The 25,164-nt window shown below is 37.3% G+C and overlaps 2 protein-coding genes and 1 long non-coding RNA gene across 8 annotated transcripts; 2 read left to right on the top strand and 1 right to left on the bottom strand.

The window, feature by feature from the left end:
• The first annotated feature begins 8,188 nt into the window (after nucleotides 1–8,188).
• Nucleotides 8,189–12,374, top strand: hoxa11b (homeobox A11b). The gene is made up of 2 exons (XM_068002461.1): nucleotides 8,189–8,884; nucleotides 10,094–12,374. Exons 1-2 carry the CDS (start codon nucleotides 8,236–8,238, stop codon nucleotides 10,324–10,326), a joined length of 882 nt encoding a protein of 293 aa, XP_067858562.1. The 5' UTR covers nucleotides 8,189–8,235; the 3' UTR covers nucleotides 10,327–12,374.
• A 2,152-nt stretch (nucleotides 12,375–14,526) lies between these two features.
• On the bottom strand, nucleotides 14,527–22,380 carry LOC137340114 (uncharacterized). 6 transcript variants are annotated; one of them, XR_010966709.1, is made up of 4 exons: nucleotides 20,442–22,380; nucleotides 18,796–18,909; nucleotides 17,317–17,430; nucleotides 14,527–14,868 (listed from the first exon to the last, which is right to left on the bottom strand). It is a non-coding gene; the product is annotated as an uncharacterized lncRNA (long non-coding RNA). The 6 variants fall into 6 exon arrangements; XR_010966716.1 differs by lacking the exon at nucleotides 18,796–18,909 and having other exon boundaries at nucleotides 20,442–22,368; XR_010966715.1 differs by lacking the exon at nucleotides 20,442–22,380 and having other exon boundaries at nucleotides 17,317–17,453; nucleotides 18,796–19,334.
• hoxa10b (homeobox A10b) lies at nucleotides 21,404–24,901 on the top strand. Its single transcript, XM_068002420.1, has 2 exons — nucleotides 21,404–22,281; nucleotides 23,880–24,901. The coding sequence occupies exons 1-2, from the start codon at nucleotides 21,522–21,524 to the stop codon at nucleotides 24,152–24,154; spliced, it is 1,035 nt and encodes a 344-aa protein (XP_067858521.1). The 5' UTR covers nucleotides 21,404–21,521; the 3' UTR covers nucleotides 24,155–24,901.
• Nucleotides 24,902–25,164: the final 263 nt, after the last annotated feature.

The raw sequence follows: 25,164 nt of genomic DNA, 5'->3' as shown, positions 1-25,164 counted from the left end.
TCCTTTCACTCGGCTGTGGCCACACTATCAATTCGAAGGCCATACATCATTCATTAGATGAGGTACGATATATATACTACAAAACGCGTTTGAATTCCTTGCGTTTATTGATAAGTAGAACTTCGTATCATACAGTTAAATGTATTCAAAACGTAATATTCTTAATAATAAGAACCATATAAATTTATATTTAATGTTTAATGTGAATCATTACAAAAGAATGTTTAATTTAAAATGCCTGACCTGATTTCAAGGAAGAACTTCGGGGCTGCATAAAGTGGGTGTTTAATTAAACGTCTCTCCCCCCCCCCCCCCCCCAGTATACAGACCATTTTGGAAGGGCTACCTCTAATTTTTTTAAAAGCAACATCACGTCTGACTGAGTTTTAATTTGTTGAATTTACTTTAAAATTTGTTACGAAATACCACTGAGTCACGTAGGTCCAAAAATGAACTTTCTTTTATAAATGAAAAACAAACTGGAGCCTTAGTGTTGCAACATGTCTGGTGCTAATTAAATCAAAGTGCTTGGATTTACATTGGTAATTGACTCGTTGTTTTACTCTCATTTAGAAATGGGATATACCTAGACTGAAAAAATAGTGTATACTAGATAAGACACTACTCAGAACATGGATCGGAAAAAAATTGAACCTTTAGAAATGCGATATGTAGGAAACACTCGTCGCATTGGAAACCTACTTTAGTGGTTTATGTGTCCGATATATTGCCCCAGAACGAAAATGTATTTTACAAAATGAAAATATATAGTACACAAACAAGGCCACTTATACAACCCCAAACATTGAATTTAGTGACAATCTGCCGCATTCAGCGCCGCGGAAATCTTTTTTAATATTGCCATAGTTAAAAATTAAATTCGAGTATTTACAAGTAGTCTTAAGTATATTCTAGATAACGATGCATATAAGTGATTATGTCAGTATAACTCCACTTAACAATATAAATTCACAAATCAAAAAATATAATTTAACGTACGGTAATACATTTTACATGATATATAATTCGAAAGTTCCTTTAATTTACAAATCCAACTGTTCCATTTATGAGATAGCCTATGTTGGACATAAAACGAACCATTACGTCTTGTAATATTTTCGCATCTCCAAATACAAGTCTGAGATGAAAGTAATGACAGTACGTCACGAGAAGCAAAAAACTTGACTTTTTAAAATCTTTCTTTTCATTCTTTAACAGAGTAAATGCAATTTCTGTGACTGTTTATGAAATATTGAATCACTTTGAATTGGATTTTCACATGGTCTTACAGCTCAGTCCTCCAGCAGCGTAGTAGTACTCTTCAACGGTTTGTCGCGATAATACAGGCCGAAATGTTCTTCAATATAATCAACTACGAAGATTTGTCCAACTATATTTATTATTCTGAGGCGTTATTCATGCATCTGTATTTGGAATGTGACATGGTTCGTCTTTGTTAATGTGATTTGTTTTTATATAGTTAATGAATTAGCACTAAAACTTTTGCTTTGTATCTCTACATGGACAGATAGCCGGATGTAAACAGATAAAATAAAAGTTCCAATGGTTAATTCGTTCACAGTTGTGTGAAAATATATTCTTAAAAAACTGAATCAGCGTATTGTGATATGAACTTTGCCCATTAACCTCAAAGCATTTATTAAGTCCTGCAATCAGAAAAATATATAACCGTATTCAGATCCACTGTTTAAGAAAGACCTTGCCATCCAAAGTAATTTACATAACCCATTAATAAAGCATCAGAATGAGTGCGCATGCAATTCGTTAATTGTAGCTTTCATTAAAACACAGTTCATTCCGTCTCTTCTCTGGTGCACACAGTCGCGGTCAGTCTTGTTGCTGACATTTAACACAATGTCAGTATTTCAATGTAATTCCATATGTTCTCTCAGTTGAAAGGGATTCAGTCATTTTGTCACATTGTATGTTTAGTGAGCACACATGCGACGTGTGTGAGTCCTGAATGTTCATCTGGGAGACAAGTGCATCACACCACGGCTTGGGATATGCTAACCTGCCAAAGATTAGGTGCAATTAGAAGACTGCCGCTTCTGTGTTCGTATGGGTACGCCAACTCATAACTGGAACAGATATAAGGCTTCAGGAAATGTTCTGAATCAACCGCACCTGTGCATTTTGAAGCACCGACTACTTATTGAAAGATTGAGCACTAGAAGTCTGGAAGAATCCAACCGAAATGTGCAGAAAAAATAGTTCATATACTCCTGTTACCGTTTCTGGAACACATGGAGGTGAGTAGAGCGCCTTTTAATGAAGAGAATTCTGAAATTCCTAGCTGTGTTCCTCTAACCAAGTTCAAAGTATGGAACTTTCAAGTTCAAAACCGGCCAGTTCAGGTGAAACTCTGGATCCCTTCTAGCTATTTCAGTGTTCACGACTGCTTGGCCTGGCTTTTATATTGCAATAGAAGAGAGGCGTCAGTTCTCACAAAGCATTACTTTATTGTATGTTTTCGTGAAAGAAAATACCGTGCCAAAAATTACCACTGAACTATTATTGAGTTTGTTCAACCTTTCTATTTTATTTTTCATGAATCCCGTTATTGAAGTACTAAACCTATAGCTGAAATGTTACTGTGTCGGCAAATGATTTGTTTACAGCACACGCCAAGTTCAAAATCATCACATGAACTCCCCACCCCCTGCAAATTGGTATTTCGTATAAAAGTGATAATGAATGTTTGGTTCAAAATAAAATCGCTCGTCAGAGACTCAGAAATGCTCGAAGGAGAAATATTGGTCATGTGTATTTGTAAATAAAACACCAATAGTACGGCGACTGGACCTGAATTATTCAAAAGGAAAATTTCAGTATTAATTAATGTCTCATTTATTTTGCCATGCAGTGTTAAAAAATGCACCAACTCAGCGTTTCCTTCGTGACTTACTGAGCAACTTGACATATTTGGGCTCCAGTTCGTGGAATTTATTGAAATGGTTGCATAAATTATCATAATAAAATACACGAAAGAGTTTTAATAACTTTATTGGAAAAACATAGAAAAGTTAAAAAGAACTCGGAATCAAAGTAATACATAGTTACCATAACAAAAGTGATACGAATTGCAAATACTATAGATACACGCATGCCGTCACTTTTTCCTATTAGAGTGCTTAATTTCAGAGAAAAAAAGAAACATACACGCAAATAAGTCAAAAATGTAGAATGCTCACTTGTAGTTTACAAACCATGTTATCGTCAGGTTTCATTTTAAACTTTACTAATACGCATGTCCCTGCCAGGGTATCACTGTGCTGTCCTGGTTTTGAAAGGGCCCAAAAAGAATATTAGAAAAATGTTTAAAACATTAATTTTGCTTAGTTGAGGGTCACAATATTCTATGCATTGTCTCTTATTTCACGTTCATTTTAATAAATCTACTGTGGTTCAACAAAAATTGCAATGAACCAAAACGATACAACTCTGACCTAGTTTTTATCTTCATGTACAATTCGCTTGGAGGCTGCGCCTTATTATTGCTCTATTTGGGCTGTATTTTGATCTTGAAAAACCTTCCTTATCAATTCAACGCATCTTTCTAATAAAGCGCTCGACTCTTGAAGAATTGAAATTAACTTTCTGGAGAATTCCTAGACATCAGGCACAAAAATGGCCGCCAGTAACTGTTATCTTGTCACAACCAATGTCACCGAACGAGGGGGGAAAACACACACAACACACACAAACAACGTGGATTTTCGTTAAAAGAGACGCACTCTTCTGAGGCCAATCATTTGCAGTTTAGGTTTTGAGATTCAGGGCATTTTTTGGTAATCCTAGAAAAATAAAGTCATTGTAGACGCCCCCCCTCAAGAAAGCTTTTATTTTTCATTTTATTTGATTTCACACCATTAACTTAAAGCGTAGAATGTTATTTACCTCGAAAATATATGAACATTTTAATGCTTGCAGCTTACCGTGCTAATTTCAAAGTTAGTTTATTTTCGAACTAATAACTGCGATGAAGTATTACAATAATGTGAAGGAATTCCGTTAAAAGGTGATAGTTGACAATGGCTCCAGTTGAAGATTTCATATCTGTTGGAGGTGAATCAGGAAATATTCACTTCCATTTATCCACGAAGATGTTGTTTTCATATGCAAAGTATTTCCTGTCTAAGAAAAGAAAGATAATAGCAGTAATGAGTTAAACCATTCCACGTTAGAAAATCAGGTTGGGGTGTAGTATAGCAAAGTGCTTTTGCGGTTACACGCAATTAATGCACATGGTGCTTCATTTGCACGGTGAGAAGTAACATGCAATGTAATTCGTGGGAAGAAGTGAAGAATTAATGAGAATAAAATTTCCGGCTAAACTTGTAAAGGACAATATTGCTGGCCGTTTTCATTCCTTATTGATTAGCTTTAGGGTAACAATGAAAGAACACTGGCCGCTAATATAGTTATCAATTTTTACCCCGTGGATAAAGATGAATGCATCCATGCACGACGAATTATATTTTCATTCACTGTTACATTACATTACAATTAATGACACGATCGGCTTTACAAACATCGGCAAGGATCGTCCAAATATTTCTTTTTTTTTCAATTGTAAACAATTTTACAACACCAAGTTATAGTCCAACAATTTTATTTTAAATTCCACAAGCTTTCGAAGGCTTCCTCCTTCCTCAGGTGAATGTGGAAATGAAATCCTCGAACCTATCGCATTTTTTTTCAAGACTAACATTGGATTTAAACCATTTTCATTATGACTTAATTTTCATTTGGCATAGTATAACTCTCACCTTGAAACAGTACATTTATTTTACTTGTGCAGCATTTTCCAAAGTTGAAGTTCAATGTTAAGCAGGATGTGCGCCTTTAAACTGCAAAGCCGCCAAATAACTCAACTGAAGACTTTGTCTTATCACGATCTTATTTTGGTGCTTGTTTTTGTTTTCAAACTTTAACACTAAAGTTTTTAATCCGATTGCGTTTCTGACAATAATTGCGGCAAAGCTTCAAAGTACACATCAATGTGAAGAAATTCAGCTTCATCCGGGTCTCAGCTCTCCCGTTGAGTTGGATTCCTGCAGGAAAATAGCCTGCGCCACAATAATTCACGGATCCCCTTAAACTTCGGCATTTGTATTACATTTCATTCACATCAAATATCAACCGAATGCCCGCAATGTGTGCCTGATATGACATCAACAAGGTAGGTGTCTTTATTTTTTGGAACCACCTCTTTAGCTTTACGTGACTGTATTCTTGGAAATGATTATAGAACTAAAGACTAAAATGACGACACGAGTCAATTTAATCTAGAATCTTTAATTGAGAGTCAAATGCAAAAGGGGCGATACTCACTGCATTGGAAGTGTGATAACTGGGAAATACAGATGGATAGAAAATGGCGCAGCGAATAAGATAGTGAATGGATCATTGCTCATCGGCTTTTATTTAATTGAAAACGCAATCGCTAACTTCCCTTTTTCGTTTGGAAGATTATTAAATAGCTGCAACTTTGCTTCTGTTATTCCCTTTGAAGCATTATAGGCAGCCTGTGTTAAAACACACAGCAACATATTCACGTAGAATCCATCCCTCTCGTAGAAAAAGAAAGGAGACAAGAAACTAGATTTTGATCAACACGTAGCAAAGACGCGCAATGTACAGTTAAAAACTTACTCTTTTAAAACTCAGCCCGACTTTTATCAGACAAAAGCGGCGTCCATGGTTCTTTTTGGGGTCGCCTGATTGCTCATGTTAGCTGGGAATATCAGGGATTCCATGTAGGTGGCGTCTTTAGCTCACCCCTGGTCAGCTATAATGCCTATTCTGGCATCTGGTGAAGCTGGTTGTCAAAGCTGCTATTAAAACCGCAGGTCAAACTAAACCGCTTCGGTCCTCATAGGCACCCTGTATTCAATTATATTATGAAAAACACTGTACATATGTCCGAATTTGTCTGTTCATACAGCGACATATTTTGTCACTATCCTGTCGATTTCCTTTCCTTTTAAAAATCGTAAACCTTCAAATTTTACATCACACTTAACTAATTTTGAATACCGAGGTTTCTAAATATACCCGATTGCGAGTCAATCCTATTCAGTTTTAAAACCATTGTATACTATTTGATTTATATCTTATTTTGAAACTGTCAGATTTCCAGGCATTCGCACATTATGGCTTCCCTGTATCATTCTGTTTAATACAAATCAATTTATTTTCTAACAAGACGTTAATTAAAATATAGAAGTGTTGTATAGTATATTTTAGCGATAAGTGTAATGAGCAATGGTTGACCTGCGCAAATACTTTTTATATTGAATATTACAAAGCCTTATTATAAAATATGGCGTTTTATATGTAATTATATTAATATTCTCGGTGTTTTCAGTATCTAAAATTACTGGCTTGTGGGCAAGCGGGCATGGTCACTTGGGCCTCATTTTTATAGCGATTGAATTATCCGGTTACGGTAGGCCAGAAAACGAATAAAATCTATGATGCAAGCATTTTGCAGAGTTTTCATATAATTGCTGTGCATTTATCATAACGAAACAATAAGAAAAACAAAATTAAAATTATCAACTTGTAACTAGCACGGTTCCTAGAAAATAGATGTTTTAGTGCATGGAATTTAATTTAAATATATAAAGGGCTTTCTGGCAAATGTTTATGGCAAAGGTCTTTTTTTCCCAGGAAACCTGTTTGTTTTGGCACTGCGCGGTTGTTTTTGGAACAGCAAAAAGCTAATTTGTGATAAATTCTAAGGCAAAGTTTAATTTCAACTCTTTTCTATAGTCCCATTCTTTTCAACAACACCAGGATTCATTGCATGGCTTTCAAACTCTTAGCGTGTATTGAAATCATAGAGATTGTTACGCAGTGATATTGTGCCTAAATAAAGTGCATTTTATTGGACATTCTTTAATGAATATATCCCTCGCCAAACTAAAAATCTCAATCGGCAGTAAATCTGAGTCTGTTACTTATTTAATTGTCATTGCTGACATTTTATAGAAATAAGGAAAAATGCGCCCACGGCCAATGTCGAATAGAAGGCCCTGCCTTTTATCCGCTTTTGTTTACGTCTGTTAGCTTCATCTTAAATTTGTTTTCAATGATGGAAAGTGATATGTTTGGAATAACATATTCACAAAAACTCTGTTTGAAATGTGAAATTGGGCTGCGCATTGGATTTTTTAAACCCTAATATTTCTCGAAATCCACCAAAACGGATACCTTATTTATATAATTTTGCTGTTGGGCGAGGGTTTTGCCTGTGGTGGAATTGAACGTGACCATGCCCGCTTGCCCACAAGCCAGAAGCAGCATAATAATATGAAGAGAAAAATCCTGTTCACCTCACATATTTGGCAGATTTGTACGGATTCAATTTTTGTGGGATAAATAATCTAATATCGATTTGGATACATCCACAAAAACACGAACAAGTCTACGCCCATGTCGAACTTGTGGACGGTCTAACTTATCCCCCCTCTGTCTCTGTGGAGTCTATAGATGATGGTGTGCTCTGATGTTTGTTTTAGGGAAGGTAGGGGAGAAAATTATACATAAGACATGACTTAGGCATTTAAAGATTGCACTCTCACCATTATGCAGTTCGGTAAGGTTTCTTATAGAGTTTTGGTCATTGTTTATCCGTAATTTCACAAATTTTGTGCAGGCGAAATAGATATATTGCACCGTTTTCTTTCATTAAAATGCCAAGTAAGAGAAAACAAAGGGAATTATTTGCCAGTAAAAATGCCGAATATTCCCGCAATATTCCAGCAGAACAAATATGTATGAGATCGGTTGAAAATCGCTCTTTCTAGAAAATAAACAGTTTTTGATATATTTCCACTGCGGAAATCGTTAGCAGTTATTTCCACGTCCACCCTCGCTTCAAGTCAGCTAGTTGGACCGACGTGAAGTAAATGTGCCAAATGCGTCTCTGGTGTGAAGGTTAAACACCTTCACAGTATTATTCGAGCTTTCCTTTCCCTCTTTAGAAATGTGCCGAGCTCAGATGTAAAGAGCTTTGCGCTCCCGGTGCGAGGAGCGAATCCAAAGTGATGCATGTCAATTTCTCCAGGCATCTGGTCACATGACTGGCTTGTCCCTGCGATGTATGGAGATACATTTCCACGTCAGCTTACGTTTCCAAATTTTTACTCCGCGGATCAGCTTCAAAGAGGCAGCAGCATCTAAGGACCATGTTTAGCTGTGCGAATGCAAGCTATTCTTGCGCTAGGGGACCCCAAGAAAGCGATGATGGATTTTGATGAGCGGGTTTCTTGTGGCTCTAATCTTTATTTGCCTAGCTGCACCTATTATGTCTCGGGTCCGGATTTCTCCAGCCTGCCTTCCTTTTTACCCCAAGCACCGGCTTCTCGCCCCATGACATACTCTTACTCGTCTAATATCCCCCAGGTTCAACCTGTGCGAGAAGTTACCTTCAGAGACTATGCCATCGATCCTTCCAATAAGTGGCATCACAGGGGCAATCTGCCCCATTGCTATTCCGCAGAGGAGCTGATGCACAGAGAATGTCTGCCTGCCAGCACCATGGGCGAGATGTTAATGAAAAATAGCGCCAGCGTTTACCACCCCAGCTCCAACGCGTCTTCCAGCTTCTACAACCCAGTGGGTAGGAACGGTGTCCTGCCGCAAGGGTTTGATCAGTTCTTCGAGACTGCCTACGGTTCCAGTGAGAATCAGCAGTCGGAGTATTGCGGGGAAAAGAGCCCAGATAAAGTGCCGTCTGCGGCAACTTCAAGTTCGGAGACTTCGAGGGTGTCCGTGGAGAAAGAGACGAGCCCCGGGAGCAGCAGCCCGGAGTCTTCTTCCGGCAACAATGAGGAAAAAGGCAGCAACTCCAGTAGGTAGAATCAGTGCCCACTTGTGAGAGAAAGTTTTGCGATCTCGCGCGCTGCTGTTAAAATTTTTATGTGCTGTTTTATAAGCATATAAGGGGGTTTATGGATGGCCTGTAGATTTCCCAACAAAACTTTTTTTATATACAAATGACAAGATCACGTGTTCAGCTCTGAAATTGGCCGTGAAATAACTCCAACCAATCGCTGCATTAAAATACTTCCACTAGCACCTCAAAAAGTGAGATTAGGGTTAAAAATCTGATCATTTAAATTATTAGGTGTAAATTCACGAAAAAATTGCTTTTGGCTGCTTGTGATCTTTGCGTGTATTAATACAGCTCAGCAATTCTATAAAACACACGTGTTGACACAAAAACTCTATTTATAGGTTGTATTCAGTTCCATAAGGAACCGCTTTAAAACATAATATGGTAAAATTACATTTTAACAGCTACATAAATACTGCAATACCTTTAGCGTGGAGCTTTCCATCATAAAAACTTATTTCAGGTCCGGGTGGACGTATTTTATTTAATAATCACATTTTATAGCTGGACGTCCGATCGGCGCAGTCTTAAAGCTGCAATATTAGTTCTGAAGGCTGCACCATGTCGAGTTTTACAACACCGAATAACTATACAATAAAGCCCCCTCCAATAAGGAAACTAATTCGTGCTTCCCAGCGTCTTTTAAAATTATAGCTCAAATGTACCATTCCCCAACCCCTTTTAGTTTTAACACCTCAGATAAAATAAAACTTTGTACATCTGAGCAATTTTCATTTCATCCATTTTCTGTCTTTAATGCACTGATATTGGAACGGTTCACCTTTCAAACAAAACTTCTCCTCTAAAGATTGTAGCTAGTCCCTGTTGCGGGAAGCTCGTTTGTATTTTTCAAGTATATCGTTGGAATGGGAGTACTACAGCTTCAACTTGAGAATTCCACAACCATTAGAATCAGTGCAGATCGAGGCAGCCATCTTTTGTCCCAAGGACCATTCAAAATATTAAAGAAAACGCGTTTATGCTTTAGCGATCAATTCTGTACTTCGGGCACTGCTGAAAGAGATCGGTGTGTGGAAATCAAGAGCCATGGAGAGTTTTTCCTGTGAATCTGTTCACAGCAAAGCATATGTAAACGCACGGAAAGATGATGGTTTCCCTCATTTACAACTATCAAAGTTTTAACGCACTGTTTACCTGTTACAGGTGGCCAGCGTACACGCAAAAAGAGGTGCCCCTACACCAAGTACCAGATCAGGGAGCTGGAGAGAGAATTTTTTTTCAGTGTCTATATTAACAAAGAGAAGCGGCTGCAACTTTCCCGGATGCTCAACTTAACCGACCGGCAAGTTAAAATTTGGTTTCAGAACAGGAGGATGAAGGAAAAGAAGTTAAACAGGGACCGCCTTCAATATTACACTACGAATCCATTGCTCTGAGATTAGACTGAGATTACAAAGAGGCATTTCTCCTTCCTAACTTCTCCTTCTACGAAGAATACGGCCAGGGCAGAATGCAGAGGTAAAGAAAAACTCAAGTTCGAGTTTGGGAGCAAACACTTTAGTACAGCTCTGACGGGCCGGACAACTTTGCAAAACTAATTGGGACGTCTAGTTTCAACTTTAAAAACTGGAATTAATGCTCATCGTTGATTTCATACACACACACACACACACAATTATATTCTCACTTGTGTTGTCTGTATGCTTTGTACAAAGGGTATCTCTAGAGATTAACGTGGAGATGCCAAGGTGAATGCTTGGATTTAGTTCAGCGAAACAGATTTTTAAAAAATATCGAAGAAGAATGCAGCTTCTATCCGAATACGGACCTGTGCATTGGAGCCCTAGGAGAAAGAGTTGACTGTTGTGGACCAGCTGCAATATAAAAATATTTTTAAAAATAAAATAATAAAATGTGCGCATGCTTTAGATTAGGAAGCTTTCAGTGGCTCTCACTGCCAATCACAACTATTGGATATATATTTTTTATCTTCAGTTACAATGAGTAGCAACCAGCCTCTTTCTTTTGTAACTGAACCTTCCGTAAGGAAGGATATTAGCGCGACAATTCTCTAAACAATGCCTGCTCATCGCTTCTTAAAGTACTGAAACTTGTCTACGTGAAAGACAGATTAAAACCTACATCTCTACAATAAATCTACGTTTTTTTTTCTATGAATAACAATCAACAGTTTCCCCCCAAACGGAGACCATGCATGTAAATACCCAATCTAGAATTCATAGCAAAAGGCGGCTCCGAAAGGGAATCGAAGGCGTTTTTGTGTCAAATTCATATTCGCCACAAAAATAAGCAAGTGTAATTAAATTCTGTTTAAAATTTAAAATTCTGTACCTTTTTAGTTGTGGGGTTCTATATATAAACACTTTACCGTTTAAAACAAAGCTTGGAATAATAAGATTTTTGAAAACAGGCGATTTTCCGCTTGCTAAAGCAATCCGTGGGTGTTTATTTGTACTTGACACATTGTGCGTTGTAATTTGCAAATGCAGTTTTTACTTTTAACTTTTCAAAGGGAAGAGATGCTACCCGTGATGGCATACTTGAGCACAAAGTGTTGTAAATATATCGCTCTTTTGGTACAATATGAATGTGTATTGACAGTTTAAATATGAATAGGGTTGAAAAACTGCTGCTCATGCATCCATTATTTTCACGGATTACTCCAAAAGATGACAAATCTGCAGTACTTACAATATTGAAGCCATCTTTATCCGTGTGAACCAAAGACAGAAAATTATTTTCATTAAACACATACGTGTTTTATTGCACAATGGTAACATTTCCTGTACATTCACCGTATAAGCTTTTTATAGGCCGATATACCTATAGGCCGTATTGTACAAATATTGCCTACACGTTACCTGATAACATATGCCAGCCTTTGAAAACAGTTTTGTTAATTATACCAATTTAATTTAAACGTTTTGTTGTGGTCTGTATCATTACCATCATTAAAGTAGACGATTTGCTTGTTCTTTCTCATAAAACGACAGATGACAGTGGTGGACGATTCGCCGTTACCTTTTTTGGTATTTCTTGTTTAATTTGCAAAACACTGAAATTTATTAAAAGGCTGGAATATGCACCACAGAATGTGGTGTTTTTTTTACGTTAAGCATTTAGATTTTGAAAAGAAATACAAATTCTTTAAGAGCAAGTCTTAATCAAATGCTGTTTAATTAAAATGTGATATCAACATTTGCTTAACATTTGTATATAATTTATATTTATCGGCCTGACCAAAAGGGTGTAAGATTTGCATGTACGCGTTCAGAGAGCGCACAATGGAATTCAAGGTGGAGAAAGTAACTAAAGGTGCTTTTCTTGAGGACGATCAATGTAGGCTTCTTGAACTTTGTCGGGTATTCAAGACGAAAATTAAAACACCGGCAAAGTACTGTATTATTGTGCGTTTCATGTACGTAATAAACAATCATTAAAGCTGGATAACATTCCACGTCATTCTACATATATTGGTATGTTTTCGTTTGGTTTATTTTCTGGAAACCTGGAAATTCAAATCAAATTTTGGACAATGCAGCTGCAGCTAGCTTTCTCATGACACAATTGAAAGTCATGCCACACAACTTGCCGCGTTGCTCACATAGACAAAATCGCATTAGTATAAACTTAGTTTATTTTGTAAAAAAAAAATGAACTCTGTAATTTAGATAATATTATGAATCCGAGGTCACCGATTGACAATCATTCCACTACGTTTGACTGGATTTTTAGGGACCTACTTTACAAGTGATTGCAATACCTTTCACTTGTATTACAATATTTTTAATGCCGGTTTGCATTCTGTTTTCCTGCTTCTTTCCTGGCTTTGAACTTCTGTTGCGCCATGGACGTCACCTCTAACCTTGGGGGTGAAGGGATAATCAGCCCTGAAGCTTCCATATACTGGTTAGACTCCCGCCGGAGGTGACGGGAGCCCGATACAAATTCTAAGAGATTGATCAAGAGGGCTGGCAGAGATCCTAGCGAGTTATTATCTAGTATCATAGAAGTTTAATGTTGCGTGCGAGGTTGTTTTAATAATGAATTGAACTAGCTGTGATTAAATATCTGAGTGTAGCTTTTAGTTTTACGGAAGAGGGAGTTGAGACCAGCGTTGTACCAGATTAAGGGGCTGTGGCATTCAAGGCAAATGACAAGGGATCGTCTCTGTTGCTGTGGTTACTAACAGCAGGACAAGTCATAAAGCCTGTTTTGATGTAGCTATCTGCATATTTCCAAGATTACCGCAATAGATTTAGAATTCCAAATGTGGGGAACGTAATCAAAGAATTCGATTTTAGCTCTTCTCACATTCTAGGTATCTTGGGAGCGTTCGTTTAAGGTTTTTGTGCGACCACAATGACAATTAATTCTTTCAATGGGACGTTCAGTCCACACGGTGGCGCCATTTAGATCAATGTCAAAGCCGCTGTCGAGCGGCAAAAACCTATAAGGAAAATACTTTGTCCATCGCTATTTCAAAGCACGAGTTCCAAAAGAAATATGTTCGTTTCTTAAAGCCAAATTGATTGCTTCAGAACCTGGAGACATAAATTAAATCCAATACGTTTGGAATCTCCCAAAAGAACTCCAAAATAACAGTTTTAGCTAACAAAAGGTAGGTGATCAGGCTCCATGCAGATACGACATGGACGGTTCATTCGACCAAAACCTATATAATAGTTTAAAGATTCTTCAACCCGCTTGCCACACGTTACTACACCATTATCAACGAAAAATTCCAGATTTTATGTTACAGTTAAGGTAAGAATTAAAGAAGGGAGGGCTGAAAGTTCCTTTTTAAATTGCTTTTATTTCGTCCGGAGAATCTCTGGGAAAGGGGAAGTGCACGGTTGTCATTTCAAGCACAGCAGACTTTAATTGAATTTTGAAAATAGGATAGACAATACTGTAAACTTGCTGTTTAAATAGCACTTACGATAAAGCATTTTACAATAGTAACATTATAAAATGTATACTGTCAGATTTGCTGGTTAGGAAGGAAAGGCTTAATTCTGGAATTAAGGCTTTTCGTTGTCTTTTGATTCTTTTTTTTTCTTTCTGTTGTATAATTGCTCTTTTATAAAGTATCAACATAATACTATCATAAAACACCAACAATTATTTTCTTATAATTTGATCTGCAGTGTTAAACCTGATTTGTTTCTTAATAGCCGGGACATTTTTTATAATTCTAACCGTTAATTGACTCTATATACTATTCAAAATCTCATAGAAAGTTCAAATATGCTCAACCGCTGATCTTGGATTTTATGTTCAAGATACAGCACTTTTCTATAACTTGTGTACTGTCTTCTCTTGTGTGTTTCCCATTTAAACAAAGGAAAGGATTTTTTCTGCTTTAAACATAGCCAACGGTTTATTTACTCGAAATAATTCATTCCCACGGTTTTATCCGTTTCTTAAATATTGATTGAAAGTTAAAACTGCAACCGAATCGTGTAACTTGTCTTGATTTGCTAATTTGACAGTTTTGTCATTTACCTGCCTTATACTGAAAAACCAGAACTGGGCAGTGTTGTTTCCCTTCAATGAATATATAACATTAACATTTCAAGAAACATTGTGCTTTTTTGTAATGTTATGCTTTTTAATTTCAAAAGATAGTGCAATCAATTTATTTCCATTTCCCGCACAACACAATTTTAAACGGTTAATGAATGCGATTTATATTTACAGATTTATATGGACATTCGTCCACATAATTTTGCCATCGACTAAACATTTTGTGATTTTTTATATAGACAGCGAATTAACAAAGGCATTAAATATACAAATAGTCACCAGTAAAGCAACTGTAAGCAAAAGACTTTAACATTGAATGCAACTTCATTTCAATTCCGAATTTATTAACTAAAATTAATCTCACGATTTCTGTGGCATTTTTAAGTAAATTTCATCTGAACACGATACTTGCTGATCTTAAGTTGTACCTGCGGGGAAACAGAGATCAAATTTGTCTTGTATAACACTGTTTTCGTTAATGAATCCCTATAATAATCAGCTTGGCTAAATATTGCATATACAAACTGTTTGCGACAACTATTACTGCGTTAAAATCTTGTGGTATATGGATTCGGAAGGAAATTCGTGTATTATGTATTTATGTTCACCGTATGCGTGCGTATATATATGTCTAAGTTTACGTGACAGCGCTTATATAGTAAAGGGTTTGGTAAAACATGTTATACATGAATTACCGTCTGGTTTTAATCCAATCGTTTGGTTTGGTTAAATTGCAAGTTACTTCGTTTCCATACCTGAATAATGTTATTGACCTAATTTGTAACTTTTTTCTCTCAGTGTATTCCTTTATTTTAGACGATAGTACAAAAATAACACTTCCAATTATTACGTGCTTGTTATCTTAATAAAGTGTTACCTATTGTCTGACACATGCCAAGAAGTACATTCCTATCAAGAATCAGTACAACTTCAATATTTAATGCATATGAGTTAAAAGCTTAGGCAACTTTAGGGCACAGCGCCCTCTGGGTCTAGGATTAGCACTTGCACAACAGCATACCAGTGATTAATTCAGATTTTTTTGTTGCTTTAGAAAGTATATTCGGATATTGCAGAACTAAATGATTTTAATTATCAGAACCCATTAAAAACAACAAAAAAATAAGGCTCAGTTTCTGCGGGCAGTTATTACCTTCGTGTTTACTGCCATAGTAGACACAAAAAAGTCAGTGGTAGTCAATTTGTTAAAGGCTATATAATTAAAAAGAGACATTTTCAGCAATCGTTCTTTGCCTTGTTAAGCATATGAGATTTGGTGTTCCAAAAAAGCGTATCATAATTTGTAATTACTAAAACGGCAGCTTTTAAAATCTATGCAAATATTAAACCTTCGATTAAATAGTTGAGGATTTGGTTAATATATAACTGGATAAATCCCCAAATAAACTGTTGGAATAGTGAAGAATTTCCACGTGAGATTGCCAACACACGTTGGAACAGTGAGGGATGAGTAAGAAACAGTAAGGGGAACTAAAGAACAAACATTAGCCCCGACCTGCCGCTGTGAGCTTTAATTTAACTGTTCGGAAAATAGAACCGTCTAGACATTCCGAAGTTTAATTGCACGTTCATCGATTTTTTTTTAGGATTAGATAATTTCTTTTTTCGCTATTTCAGACAAAACGTATTGTAACAATTGTTCATTCTGTGCAACTAGCTGCATTTTTCAACCATTCCATGTATTTTACAGTTCGCTCCCAACGCACAATGTTCGGCATGCAAACTTCCGCTGTGTAGCTATTCAACTCATATCCCACAAGCAAGATAATGTACGTTAAAAATATTTTACTAAAAGACAATTTTGTTTATGCAACAGTAAATTGCAAAATATGATAGTACGGGTTACAGTAGGTTCTTTGTTTGAAAGGGGCAGTGTATTAGCGAAAGTTAACGTTTACTTTATTCTGGAACGCTGAAGCTGTGCATTAAATAGAAATGCCATGTACACACTTCATATTCGAAGAAGTTACACTGCATTTTGCTCTAAGCCATTTGACATTCCGATATGTAAAACCACAAATCCTTCTTTGTTTGGAGGTATCAAACTATTGAATGATAGCGTTCCAGTGAGCGTTGTTCTATACAGGAGGCTAATGTGAGAAATTTGTTGTAATTGTATATTTTACACCAAGACTTTATTTTTGACGTGGTGCGTAACATGGACATTCTTTTTAGTTTGTGACCTGACCCCCGCTGCGTCACCTTCACCGTGGCCTAAGCGACTGAATTGCCGCCCTTTTTTTGGAATAAAGCCAATGAGCACTTCTGTCAGCGGCAAAAACAAATCTGTGTACTCATTTACTTAGAACCATGCTAAGTAAAATCAGAATTCGGGCGTCTGATTGTAAAATATAAAAATTAACATAAATTTACGTTTTCAAATAAGTGAAACCCGTCTCCGCGTTTCAACAAAATCCAATCAAAAACTCTTCAATTGTAAAGCGACATGGAAGTGTATATATGAGTGCGTCGGTTCATTTCTGTGTTTATGTGCTTGTGTTTTGTATGTGCCGTTTCTGTATAATTAGAATTTTCACATGTAATCTCTGAAGGGAAACTAACGTCAGAATTATAATAAGACTTTTCGTTTTTAAAAAACGGTAGCACCGTGTCATCCACAATACTACACAGGAAGCAATCCAACTATTCAGACTAGATAATAGATTTAAAACTTCAACTACACAGCACTCCACCCTATTTTTCTCGGAATATTATTTTAAAAAATAATTGCTAGAATTTTAAAAAAATAACAACCTTGATTAACAAAAACTATTGCTGAGACATAAAATGATGTGTAAACGATTATAATTTTCACTACGAACATAAACCTTCAATTTCACAGTTAGAACCTTTACCTTGTAAAATGTTATTCATTGTCCATGTTCAAAGTTGGTTAATTCATTTCAAATTATATAATCCATTCGGTATTTCATATTTTCATTTATTAGAGGGCTTCCTGGCACATAATTCTGAAGAAAGTAAAATAGCTGAACTGAAATAAGGTTAAAAATAAAACAAATGAATTATATTTCTATATTACTTGAGACATCTTCACTGAAGTCTATCTAAGCAGACAAGTTTTTAATTTACTGGTATTAATATTATTAATCCAATACGTTAAACAGTAATGTGCCCATTTCTGTTGTTACTCTACATTTTATTCATATTTGCTGTATAACGACAGTAGTGGGTTTCTTTGGTTTTCTGTCTCTATTCCCCTTTTGCATTGAAATGCGTGTGTAAAAGATTGTTAATCTGCGTTTTTTGGCTCTATCTGGTTTAATACCATTTTCTACCATGAACAATAAGCTATTCCAAAATATTTGTCGCTTTTCCTGCAATAGAATGCTGTGGCGAAAATTAACCAAGTTTGTTAGAATTGTAGACTTAGTGAAAGTCAGCTTTTAGTGAATAACAATAGTCAACAAGGTCATTTTCCTGATTTCTTTATTTCTAATTTTTTTAGTGCGGACTATTTCCTTTAGTTTGTGTTTTAGGTGCAGAGTCTGTATAATGTCCTCCTCGGGTGATTTTTTTGAAATTTCAGAATAGTGATTCTGGTTCAATGTATTCTATGTTTTAAACATCAAGTGTAAAGAAGCGAAGCACTTTAATGCCTCGGGGGTGTCAGTCTTCAGTGTTTTCTAATCCATATAACTTATACGTTTACTTAAAGTGTATTTTAAAGAAAAACATCTATTTCTAAACACATTCTGATGGGCAAACTGTACAGGGGTCTCAAGATGCCTGCCTATAAAACCGTTTAATACACGGGCAGTTAAAAGGCGCCATTGTTTTCAGATTTATCTCTGAGGTACAAAGCAATTATCTCTCTTCGACCTCTCCAGCAACTTAAATCTTAGCGAATCACAGAGAATTATTTATTTTTTTAAAAAATACGATATATGTTAAGCCAGAATTCGCGAATGGCAAATATTTGCTCTAGTTGGTAGACTGAAAAGAATTCACTGCGCACATACAATGGCCGGTACACTTGAACGGTGAGGCGTCTTTTAAGACTTTATAAAGTGTTGCATAGATTTTGTTAATGCAAATTAGAAGTAAATAATTACAAGTAATCTCACTCAGTGCGGCAAGTGGTGGATATATGGGTCTTCCCTTCGGATCTTGTATTTAGGAAAACTCATTCTGATTCACTCTGTCTGGCTTCCAGTCTTAAGTTCACGATCTAGGCTAAGACGAGTCCGGGGTATGAGTGCGGTCAGCCTGCTCTGCTCAGGCTTTGAAATCACGTATTTACTAGAGAACCACCACTCGCTCCACTGCTTTCAATGTTCACTATTTTACCACTGACTGGACAACGTATCCTTTACCTCATTTGATGCAATGTTTCAAGACGTTTGTTTATTGCTGGCGCGTTGATGGAGAAATGGAGAAAACTTGCAATACCCACGATCGATACAGCTTGGCGGTCTTCGTTATTCTTTCTTATGTCAATCGGAACACGTAAAACGTCACAAAAAGTGTTGTATAACTCATACGGATTTAGGCGATTTCTGTAGCTCTTTCTCATGCTTATTATTTTTTCTAGTTATGTTACTAATATACACGATAAAGCCATTTCATCTGCCCCAATCTCCTTCTCGGTAGAGTTAATCATATTTCTTAACTGTTAACAGTGTCGTAATTAACAGTTACGACTGCCTTAGTAACTAGGAAATAAACTTTTTTTCCCTTTGTGCTTCAATGACTTCCCAGTGTATTTTTTTTAAAAAGTGTACACAGGAACCACACGGCCCTCACCCATTCCCATCCATAAAGTTGAGAAAGGACTGCAGTGTCCTTCGAAACCAAGGCACTATACACATTATAGTTTTACTGGGAATCTGGGTTATAAACGTTTAAAGCTTTCCCAAAATACACCAATAAAATTATCCAAATATGGTATCAATTTATTAAGCAATGAAATCTTTACCAAGAGAACCAGATAAATATCCTGCCTTCAACACATACACGCGCTGCTAGTTAACATTGGTGTACAGTAGCTTGAACCTTTATATATGAGACTCCGGTATAGATGGCAATTGTTATTTCCCCACCATTAAATCTTTGTCTGTTCCCATGATCATACGTGTCATGGGCACAGTGGGACTGCAAAAGGGAAAATTTTCAATTTTTTTTTGATAAAGCACATTTAAGTTTTTATAGGTTTTCTGGACGACCGTGGTAATTTAAAGCAGTCGTTTGTGTTAGAAAACAAGCTAGAATAAGGAATCCTCTGAGACGGCCCCTTAGCAAACACGATGCGTGTAAAGCCGGCCTTCATATCCCGCTGACTTTAACACAAACGATATTTTAAATAACCTGCTTTAGATTAGCAATATTTTCTGAGCTTTAATCCAGCGCCAAAAGTTAAAATAACAAAAATTGGAATAATAGTGTAGAGGTGGCGGGGGGGGGGGGGGGGGTGCGGGTCACAATTCTTGTACGGCCTAAAATTGACTCGTTGTAAAACGCAGCAATGCCAGAGACTGAAGATTAAATCCTTTGTCACTGTGAAATCACATTGTTTACTCCCGATCCCAATCTAAAGACTACATTTGCGAGCGTCATTGCTCGCTGCACTTGATTACAGAGGTGGCCGAACAAAATGCACAGAACATGACTTACGCACAGCACCGTCTCCTATTCGAAGCCGCATTGATACATGTCACATTGTACAGATATCCCACAATATCAACAGTTCGATGGTAAACACCGCGCTCACACACTACTAAACGCACAAGTTTCCTTACGCCAAAAGGGTGATTTTGAGGGGAGGGAGAGGACTTCTTAATAGTTGTATCACTTCATTTCTACCGACAAAATTATTAAGGATAATAGCTTTATTTCGTCTATAATTGTTCTTGAATGCCACCTCAGTCCGAAAGATAAGTTCACAAACCGAAGCTCCCGCTCTCCTCCTAGAACCGAGACAGAATAGTTGCAGTTTATGTCTGACTTCATTTTTAAAAGTTACCTTTGGATTGGGTGGAGTGAGAAACTCTGGACGAAACTTCTATTCCGCGCCTTGTTTTAAACTTGACCGGTTTGCAGTTGAGACGCTTGTAAATTCTGTTTAACAGCCTTGTTTTCTATTTTTAAGACGAAATGATTAGGTCGATTTTATAGATGTGGTAAATGCTGTCTAGCCCACGCAGCCGAGCAGCACATGGTTAAACATTTGGAAGCAAATGCTTTCGAAATCTTGAAATGGTAAGTATGAAATATCAGAAATGATAATGACTGAATCAACTTCTACTATCCAATGCTGGAAAAATAGGAGAAAGAAATAAATAGCTTATGTTGCGTTATTAGTTTGTTGTCACTGACCTTCTACACTTAACCTATAGAACTGCAGCCCATTGCATTAAATTACTAAACTCTGGACTACAAACATCAAACTAGAAATGCAATCTAGCGGCTGCATGTTTAGAAGTGATTGTTGTACAGCACGCGTCACAGAATAGTAATAGAAGTAACAATCAGAAAAGCCCCAGTGTGGATCAGAATTTCAGTGATCACTGTGAAACTGCAGCAGCAGCCGGCTGGGGGATCGCAGTCAGACTCGTGAAAGTCAAGATTACTTATGTTTTCTCGCGTGTACCTGCCAGCGAGTCTTAGCGCGCGATGAAAAGTGCATAATAACAGGACTAAAACTTTGCCTTTTTGTCAACTTCAAGTGTGAACACTTTAAAATATTAAATGATTGCTACCATGAAACAGTAATGCACTTTATGTATTACTGAAACTTGTGGCGATACCGCATTACATATTGGAGTCCAGCTTTTCTTTTATTTGAATTCTAATAAAGTAAAACTGAGTAAATAAAGATGCATTTAGACGAATTTGCAGTTTACCGAATACATATGGTGACCTTATTGCAGTTCTAGTGACGTAGCCCTCCGTGGAGGAGGGGCTTATGTCCAGCTGTGCCATTTGATTGGCTCGTCCCGCCTGTCGTGCTGCGGAGGTATCTCTAATCATATTCAGCGTGTTTGCACAAGAAATGTCAGCCTGAACTGGATATCTTCTGCTTTCGCCAAATTACCCCACAACAATGTCATGCTCAGACAGCCCGGCTGCAAACTCCTTTTTAGTAGATTCTCTGATCAGCGTGGGCCGTGGCGGGGAAGGAACCTATTACCCCAACAGCAGCGTGTACCTGCCGCCTGCCTCTGATCTGTCCTACGGCATCCAGAATTGTGGACTTTTCCCATCTCTGAGCAAACGCAGCGAGAACAACTCTCAGAGTATGGTTCTGACTTCTCATCCCTACATGAGCGGGATGGAGGTCTGGTCAGATCCTCCCAGGTCCTGTCGCATGGAGCAACCTGCAACCCAGCAAGTAGCAGCATGTTCCTTCCCCCAGAATATCAAAGAAGAGAATGCATATTGCTTATATGATTCTGAGAAATGCCCCAAAAGCGCAGCAGCAACAGATCTTTCCACGTTCCCAAGGCTAACATCAGAATCGTGCTCCAATAGTGACACTACTACTAGCGGCGGGGTTCCTGTCCCTGGCTATTTCCGTCTGTCCCAAGCCTATCCGACATCCAAACAGACACTTTATAACAACACGGGGCAGGTTGGGGCCTCTCCATTCGTGCCCCAGTCCCAGATCCGTTTCGGAACTCCCCCTTCTTCAGCTTCGACCCCGACTGAGTTGGGGAGAAAAGGAAGTGAAGGGACATCCCCCGGTCATTTAACCTGCGGTTCGGCAAGAGAAGAAGCAGAGGCTCCGGCTTCTTCAGCGAACGAAGAGTCGTCTCCAGTCCCCTCAGAAAGCAGCAAAAACACTCCTGAGAAAGAAACAAAAGGTAGGTAAATAAAAGGTAGAGGGGGATTCATAGAGCCAGCACTCAGAAACGGGTAGACGTGGCAGGTACAGCCAACAAGCGTAACAAAGGGGGGTTTATTCTGACCTTGTGAACTTTTTTATTTTTGGGCGTGAGCTATGCTGTAAAAATTAATGCCTACTGTAGTTTATAGCACGAGCCCACGCTCCGGAGTCAATTGTAGCCACATTCTAAACTTGTCAGCTAAGTTACAAACCACGAATCCTTTCTGCAGTTATTTAAGTGTACCGCATAGAAGGACATATTTGCACACAGGGTCCAAAGTAAACAGAGGACAGCCAATAAATAATACTCAAAGGAACCCAGTGATGTTTTATGATCTAGCGCGCCTTTCGAGAAAAAATATTTGGAAAAAAAATAGAAAAGTTTTCAAAATGCTAAAGGATGCCACTGCCAGATTTTGTTTTAAGGTGTTTGATACTATTTGGTCACTGCAGCATTATTACTAATCTGATTTTTAAAAAAATAATTAGATCAAATTTGAAATTATACATCAGTTTTAGTCGTTAGCAAGTTTTTGCTGCGTCCGAAGCCCAGGTGGCCAACTACATGGAGGTATCACAGAAAGATTGACACGCTGTGGAAAATTTTAGTCTGAACACTAACGAACTTCTGAAGAAAACATTTGATAAAAAAATTTCAAATAAAGTGAAACAATGAGGTATTGATAAAGCAACGATTTTTAAACATTCCAGCGAAGAGGAAAATATTTCAATCTGTCTCATTTGGACTTATTTATTTAAACGAAAAGCTTTGCTTAATTTTCCTCAGACTAATGAAATAGATGAACACATTTTTTTGGTATGAAACATGACGAGAAACAAAGCTGATAACTTAAAAGTTGGAAATGAAACCTAAGGGGAAGACACGCCTACTGTGCTAAGCAAAAGATTGAATTTTACCTATTGTTGCATTAAAATTTCACTTTCAGGGGATAACTAACTGTGAAGACATTATTCAAACATACTAAGAAGGGGAATGAACTAGATTCTTGTCGAATGAAATGAAACCAAACAGACAGTGTCACCCCAAGTACATAACAATCTTAACAATCGTTTTTTAAAAAAATCTAACGGAATCAAAAGGGAGGTTTGAAACTGATTTTGTCTTCAGTTTAAATGCATCTACAGCTCACTTTTACACAACGTAGCTCTGTATTTCAATAACTCGTTTAAGTCATGAAGTAATTGAAAATATGTTCTTTTTACGTTCCATGTGGACGTGCACATAACGTGCTGAGAAGAAGGTAAATTGTACAATACTGACTAAAGTGTAGTGCCATAGGATCAAAACAGCAAATTGAAAATTGAAAAGATGGAACATTTCATCTATTTCATAACCTACCTATAGTATTTAGTGATACTGTACTGTGCTGTGAATGGTACAGATAAAAGCACCCAGCCTACCACAAGTAGGTTCCTGTTGAAAATTATATGACGAAACATGATACATTTTCTTTCTTCTCTTTCTCTCTGTTCATTTATTACCTCGACTCTCTCTCTATTTATCTCTCTTCTCTTTCTCGTTCTCTCGCTCTTTCTCTCCCCTTTACTTACTAGGAGAAGTGAAAGCTGAAAACGGGGCCAACTGGCTGACTGCAAAGAGTGGCAGAAAAAAACGATGCCCTTACACCAAACACCAGACCCTGGAGCTGGAGAAAGAGTTTCTCTTCAACATGTACCTGACTCGAGAGCGTCGCCTAGAGATTAGCCGCAGTGTCCACCTGACTGACAGACAGGTCAAAATCTGGTTTCAAAATCGCAGGATGAAACTCAAGAAAATGAACCGTGAGAACAGGATCCGAGAGCTCACAGCAAACTTCAGCTTTTCATGATAAATACAAACACTGGTTTACAGATTTTAACGGGACATCGGGAAGTTGTGTTAGTGTTACTGAAAGACTAAAAACTTTTCCACTTACCTCTGACTTCTCAGCCTTGTGCTGGTTGTAGATATTTACGATTTATGTGTTTTGTTTTTATTTGTGGCGGTAGTCTGTTTCTGTAACTATAATAATGTGTTGCCATTGATAAGCAAGGCATGCACAGAACTTATCGCCCTGTTTGATGATTTTTCCAAACAACTGCGGGGGAAAAACATGTCAACAATCTTTTAATTGTGCTAATTACCAATTATCAGCTAAGTAAATCAAACTTTGTAATGTTTAAATACAGTTGACCCATGCTGTTAAAATAGTTCCAAAAAGAAGTAACTACCGTATACTGACATGTTGATAGAAGTTAAATGTGAATATGCTGTAAAATGTGTTGTTACATAAAGATATCACATACCATGAACGGAGGCATCAGAGCACATTTAAATGTGAAACATTTTTGCAAACATAACAAAAAGTAGACTGTCGGACCTTTTATTCACTGCCGTCGATTCACTTTTAGAAGAAAACAAAAGCAAATAGAATTGATTCATTTGGGTTTGAAAAGATGAAATACTCTTACTGGAGGACTCAGATTATGCTGTCAGTCCTATTGCTGCTGCACTGTGTACGTTAACAAAAACTTGTGTTTTCATGAAAGACGAATAAAACGTATTTCTTCGGAGTCCTTTGAGATAGGTATATGTACATTGTTTTTACTTCATTTTGTGTTCGGGTTTTTTTCTTACCTTATCTGTTAAGGAAGTTTATAGCAGGAATGGTGGGTTTAAAGACTGGCAATTACCGTTGCAATCCATTTAAATATTACCTAGACGGTCGTAATTTGTCTGGGCTATATAGCAATGGTGCTGTAACGTTTGTCGGCTTTTGTTGAGTTTTATGACTTGCTAGTATATCTGAGTTGTTGCTGTCTTGGACGAGTGGTTTCAGTTGAGCGAACAGCCACGAAG

The sequence above is a fragment of the Heptranchias perlo genome, chromosome 2 (assembly GCF_035084215.1).
Source record: "Heptranchias perlo isolate sHepPer1 chromosome 2, sHepPer1.hap1, whole genome shotgun sequence".
Classification (NCBI taxonomy): domain Eukaryota; kingdom Metazoa; phylum Chordata; class Chondrichthyes; order Hexanchiformes; family Hexanchidae; genus Heptranchias; species Heptranchias perlo.
Note: the sequence above shows the minus strand (reverse complement) of the source record. Positions and strands in the feature narration are given on the sequence as shown.

Excerpts from the sequence above, each read along its gene's own strand:
- hoxa10b (XM_068002420.1), top strand. The coding sequence starts at position 21,522 with ATGTCATGCTCAGACAGCCCGGCTGCAAACTCCTTTTTAGTAGATTCT. Across the intron at positions 22,282-23,879 it reads TCCTGAGAAAGAAACAAAAG|GAGAAGTGAAAGCTGAAAAC; the intron begins GTAGGTAAATAA and ends TTTACTTACTAG.
- hoxa11b (XM_068002461.1), top strand. The coding sequence starts at position 8,236 with ATGCAAGCTATTCTTGCGCTAGGGGACCCCAAGAAAGCGATGATGGAT. Across the intron at positions 8,885-10,093 it reads GGAAAAAGGCAGCAACTCCA|GTGGCCAGCGTACACGCAAA; the intron begins GTAGGTAGAATC and ends TACCTGTTACAG.